The sequence below is a fragment of the Poecilia latipinna genome, unplaced genomic scaffold (assembly GCF_001443285.1).
Source record: "Poecilia latipinna isolate Pla-1442-1.1 unplaced genomic scaffold, P_latipinna-1.0 Scaffold299, whole genome shotgun sequence".
Taxonomy (NCBI): Eukaryota; Metazoa; Chordata; class Actinopteri; order Cyprinodontiformes; family Poeciliidae; genus Poecilia; species Poecilia latipinna.
Genome location: NW_015112915.1, coordinates 152,931 through 158,539, shown reverse-complemented (window position 1 = coordinate 158,539; position 5,609 = coordinate 152,931). Strand labels below are relative to the sequence as shown.

At 36.2% G+C, this 5,609-nt stretch overlaps 1 protein-coding gene across 3 annotated transcripts in view; it reads right to left on the bottom strand.

The window, feature by feature from the left end:
- Positions 1-5,609, bottom strand: part of fshr (follicle stimulating hormone receptor) — a 36,397-nt gene that overhangs the window by 20,489 nt on the left and 10,299 nt on the right. Inside the window, exon 2 of one of the 3 annotated variants that reach the window (XM_015034452.1) lies at positions 4,654-4,852. In XM_015034452.1, coding sequence (XP_014889938.1) covers positions 4,654-4,838 — 185 coding nt within the window. In that variant the 5' untranslated portion in view covers positions 4,839-4,852. Of the gene's footprint in view, positions 1-4,653; positions 5,012-5,609 lie in introns of those variants that run through there. The other 2 variants (XM_015034454.1, XM_015034455.1) reach the window with 2 other exon arrangements.

The following is a 5,609-nucleotide window of genomic DNA, read 5'->3' as shown; positions in this document are numbered from 1 at the left end:
ATGTTTGTTTTTTTTTTCTCCAAACCTTTAGATCGAGCTTTGACTTGCCCTGTCAAAAAACCTAACTTTTTCTCTTTTTATAAGGGTGAAACACAAGACTGCATCGTTTTGATGTAAGAGGCTTGTGGTTTGAATTCTGCTAACGAAACTTTTTGTTTCCTTTAGCCACACCACTGGAAAAAAATAATGAGAGAAATCAAAGTGAGATTTATTTTATGTTTGTTTTTTTTTTCTCCAAACCTTTAGATCGAGCTTTGACTTGCCCTGTCAAAAAACCTAACTTTTTCTCTTTTTATAAGGGTGAAACACAAGACTGCATCGTTTTGATGTAAGAGGCTTGTGGTTTGAATTCTGCTAACGAAACTTTTTGTTTCCTTTAGCCACACCACTGGAAAAAAATAATGAGAGAAATCAAAGTGAGATTTATTTTATGTTTGTTTTTTTATTTATTTATTAAATCTATTTCATAAAGATGGACTTTGTATTTTTGGTCTATTTTGTTGTGCAAATATCTCTCTAGAAATAGGAGCTTGTTTTAAGTCAATAATTCCTTAACATTAATTAGGACGTACTAGTTCTACTTGCATGTGACTTCACTTATAACAAGGCATTTTTTCCCATAAGTGAAATAATCTGCAGGTGGATCTTGTACTTTTTCATCAGTATCAAGGAATTATGGACTTAAGCTCCTATAGCTTGCTGAAAAGTTATCGGGAATTTTGATTTGTTTTTTTTCTTTTTAAAGTAGGGCTGAAATGATTACATTTATGAAATGATTAATTTAGCAGTTGATTAATCGGTGACTGAAGTATTCAGACTCAAAAGAAAATGCTGCCTACTGAAAAAAACAATATATTCAGAGCAGTAATTAAGCTAGTTTTTGTATAAAAGCATCCTTTCTCTATAAATATGTTTTAGACAAAACCCTCAAGTGGCATCAAGCTTCACCTGATTCAGATTCACTTAAGGAATGCTATGTTATTGCTTTTTAAGCACTAAATGTTTATTTTCTTACTTTAAAAATGATCGGAATTCTTTATTTGCATGTCTTAATATATTTCTAATATTGTATAAGAAAGGCATAAATGAAAAATCAGCAAAATGTGCCAATTTCTTGATCCAATTAATAGATTAGTCAATTGCTAAAATCATTAGTTGAAGGCCTAATTTCAAGTGTGCTAGGATATTTGCACTAAAAACTAGACAAAAAAACCCTGTATTTTTGCAGTCTGGATGGATGGATGGATGTTCTGCTCTCCATCATTTGCTGCATGCCAACGAAACCTGACCTAAACAATGACTTCTGTCATGATGTGCAGAAGAAGTGCTCAGTATGCCACATCAGTATCTCTCCTCCTTATTGAGGCCCTGTAGTTCAAACAAGATAAAATCAATATACATTACCATGATCCAACAAAGAGTGTAGTAATAGTTGCATGAGAAGAGCCTGAGGAATGAGATATGAGGTGGATACCAATTATCTGTTCTTACAGATAATTGGTATCTGTAAGGACACAGATACCAATTATCTGTCCTTATAGACAGATAATTGTCTGTAAGGACAACTGTATCTGTGTCCTTACAGATACAGTAAGTTTGAAATGTTGTTACGTTAATCTTAACAAGGATACAATTGTACAAAAAAGCTCAAATTTAAACACAAACATCCGTATTAACATTTGGATAAATGTTCAATGTAATCCTGCTTTCTCTATTCTAATTGTCTGTTGTCTGTTTTAGCTAGAACTGCTACTAGTGATTTAGAAAATCATTCACACCCCTTGAACTTTATTTATAATAAATGTTTCTGATTTTTTTTTTTTTTTTTTTTTTCCAAAACTCTGACGCGGACCACAAAGTGAACTCTTGTTCACCTGAAATCCCAGGTCTCAGTTCGGTTGAAGTGAACTCTGGTGCAGCCCGAACGCATGTAAATGCCAAACAGACCAGAGACCGCTCCAAAAACAGGAAGCGGACTTCAGTGCAGGGCATTCTGAGTAAATGGAACCAAAAAAAAAAAAAAGAGAAGCGCACTTGCCAATATCTGACATTTTTGTCATTTTCAAAGAAGGAAGTTGCGCGCTCATGTCGTCTTCTGAGGTTTACATGTATTTTACTTCAGTGGTTCTTGGTGCAGCGCCACCACAGGCGAGGAGGTGAACAGGCTTTTGAAAAGGTTTGGTCCGTTTGACATGAGTCAGTGTGAAAGCGAACCACACCAGCGGAAAATGTAACGGATGTTGCAGTTTTGGTTCCCAATAAAACTGAGTCTACCGGACTACTAGCTGAGAAAAAAGGCTTGGCCATAAACTAAAAACAACCAAAATAGTGGAAGTTCTTTAAAACGTAGAGGGATAAATCTGATAAATATTGAGATGTATGGCAAGTTAATTGTTGTCTCTCTTTAAAGCCACATGACAAGGTAAGCTAAATATTGCCGTCCTCTCGAAGTATTTTGGCAGGCATCGTTAAAAATGTAGTTGTCTGGACACAGGTGCAAGGAAGCAGATAATAAGCAGACCTCCCTCATCGTCACCCTCCTCCTCGTTGTACCAACATCGCATGGTTTTTGCTGCCTGATCTCTGATAGCTGAAACATACAAAGTCGCATTGCATCCAGGCATGCAGTGAGAAACGCCAGGAGGTAAAGCAGCAAACGCAGTGACACAATGGTTTTAGACTTAAGTGTTTATTTGCGGTGAATGCTGCCCAGCGGTGCTGTAGCAGGTCAAACAAGTGTTGCATGTAATCCTTGATTCAGTTAATGTTTAATTAGACCAGCTCTGGAACGTTCAGTACAAGATTTAGCCAAAGGAAAGCAGTGAGGTTTGGATGAATCTAAATGAATATGCACGTAGAAAAGATGGGCGTGTGTAAATATTGCATAATCCTTCAATATTTAATGATGAGACGATGGTGAAGGGAGTGTGTCGTTTTATACAAAGTGTCTCGAGAGGTTTTCACTTGTTCAAAAGAACAATATGAGTTTTAGTCGATATAAAAAGCAACTGGAGTTTTGATCATTGTGCAGCTTGAGGGCAAACTTTTCATATGTCTGTTGAAAATACCTTATGGGTTTATTGCATTACATACATGCTTTTTTTTACATGTCGCATTACAATCATCAACTTCACTGTATTTTGATGAGATTTTATGTGATAGATCTGGAGCAGAAGGAAAATTATGTATGGTTTAAAAAAATTTTTTGTAAATAAAAACCTGAAAAGTGTTGCTGTTAACTTTTTAAAACCTAAATAAAATAAATACAATTAAAGATTCATATGGATAAATCTAATCTGTAAAGGCCTCCGAGATTTGTGCAGACGTGTTAACACTGGAGGAGCTGCAGAGATTCACAGCTCAGGTGGGAAAATCCAAATCAGACATTTCTGTAAGAACGACATAAACGATCCTTTAGTAAGATATAAGAAGCTCAATTTCTAGCTTGATGGGAAGATTAATTAGTAAATATAATCCTGTATATACAATCCTGGAAGAAAACTTGCTCAAATTTGTGAAAGACTTAAGAGAAAGAAATGGTTTATATTTATGCATATCCGTGTCGGAATGATTCAGACCTGCACTGCAAAAACTAGATCTGTTCAGTAACTTTTCAGCAAGATGTAGGAACTTCTTTTAAGTAAATAATTCCTTAATATTGATGAAAAGTAATAGCTCCTCTAGCTGATTATTTCACTTATAAGGTGACATTTTTTCAATGTAATAAGAGAAATAATTTGTCAGTGGAACAAGTATGTTTTTAGAACATTAATTTACTTATAACTCCTATGTCTTGCCGAAAAGTTACTTGTAAATTAGTTTTGTCTTATGTCAAGTAAATAAACATATTTTTGGTCTGGTTTCTAAAGCTAAGATTTTGTGTTCCTGTAGTGTAAAGTCCAACTTGGAATCTGTGGCAATAGTTGAAAGCTGATGACTAGACACTCCAACCAGCCTGGCTGAGTTTGAGCTATTTTGCTGTATTCAGTCTGTAGATGTGCAAATAGAGTTGCATCTGTAATTGCAGAGAAAGTGGTTCTGCAAAGTGTTGATTCACAAGGAGGATGGATAGATACAAATACATGTCACATGTTCCATATTTTAATTTTGAGAAACTCTTCTTTTTTCCATCCAGTCACACTCCGCTTTAGTTTGGTTTATCGAATAAACTGCAAGCAGAATTTGTTGTAGAGTGTCTTTTCCAAATGTTGGTTGAGATGCTTTAGAAACACTTGAAGTGTGACAATGTTTTTCACTGAAACCAACAATGAATATTTAAAGCAGATGCTTAAAAAAAAATCCTAACACTGCACAACATGAAGATGTTTTCTGGCAGTTATTGCAAGAAAAAAAAAAAACTGAAGATGGAAACTGGAAATGGATGCTGCTTTATTTTAGAAAACTAATTGAGCTGAGAAAGATGTTGATCAATCACATTGATGTTTCCAAAGAGGAAAACTCATTAACACATTAAATCAGAGTCAAGGGCGCAAAGAGCTACTCAATACCCTAAATCTTTTTTTTTCTTTTTTGCATTGCTCTTCTTGAAAATGAAGCCTTTTAGCTCCATTACGACACGCAGACAACAGATTATGTCCAAAATTAGTAGTTGCATCCATGTGTGCTCTTAAGAGTGTGCGTATGTTTACTCACAGGCACCAGGTGTTGCTGGAAATATTGGGAGGAATCGCTCTGATTCCAAATCCCACCGAGTGGCACGAGTTCTGGATCAGTTCTGGAGAACCAGCTCCATATCCGCGTTTAAGGTCCATCTCGGAGCCAGGCATGGAAGCTGCTGCCATCTTTATCATCAGCATGATCAGTGCGTTTGCCACCATCCTTTCAAACTGATCTGTTTTTTTTTTTTTTTAAAAAAGAAAATCCTTTGTGTCTTTATCTCATGTAAACCTACATGTACGCAGGCCCTCAGAACCAACACTCCAGGCTGACGTGAAAAGTTTTCTGCTCGTTCGTTTGTCTTTCTACACAGGTTGGAGGAGAGGAAGAAATGTGAGGCGTTTTGATGTTTTCTTGCAGCGGTGAATGCCGGGGGTGTGTGAAAAACTTCAAGGGTGGATGAGACTGTAGGAGGTCCCTTCTTGGATCTGTGCATATGTGTCTTCTGTGTGTAGTGTCTACAAAATACCACAACAAGGCATGCGGCAGAGATTTTGCACTTTGCTCGAGCGCTCTAGCCTCACCAGAAATCTGGTTTCACTCATTTTTGTTATGTTGCGAGTGTGAAAAAAAAAACAAAAAAACACCAGGAAGCTGTTTGAGCTTCAGAAGTACAATGTTGTGGCGGTGACAGTGATGCACAGTTTACAACTGTTTGGGTTTCTTATCATTGGAAAAAGATTAGTGACAAATCAGTTCCAGGCAAACATTTATTAATCTGAACTTGTTGTGACTTCATACATAAACAGTACCGTGTAAAAAGATTCTCGCCACTTAAACTGGGACGTAATGTGATGGAGCAACACAAACTGCATAAATGTAAAGACAAAGGAAAATAGATTTTTTTTAACACACTTTTTTGTACAAAAATCTGAAATGTGTGCATTTGATTCACATCACCTAAATCAGCACTGGAACCAACTTTGTAATCA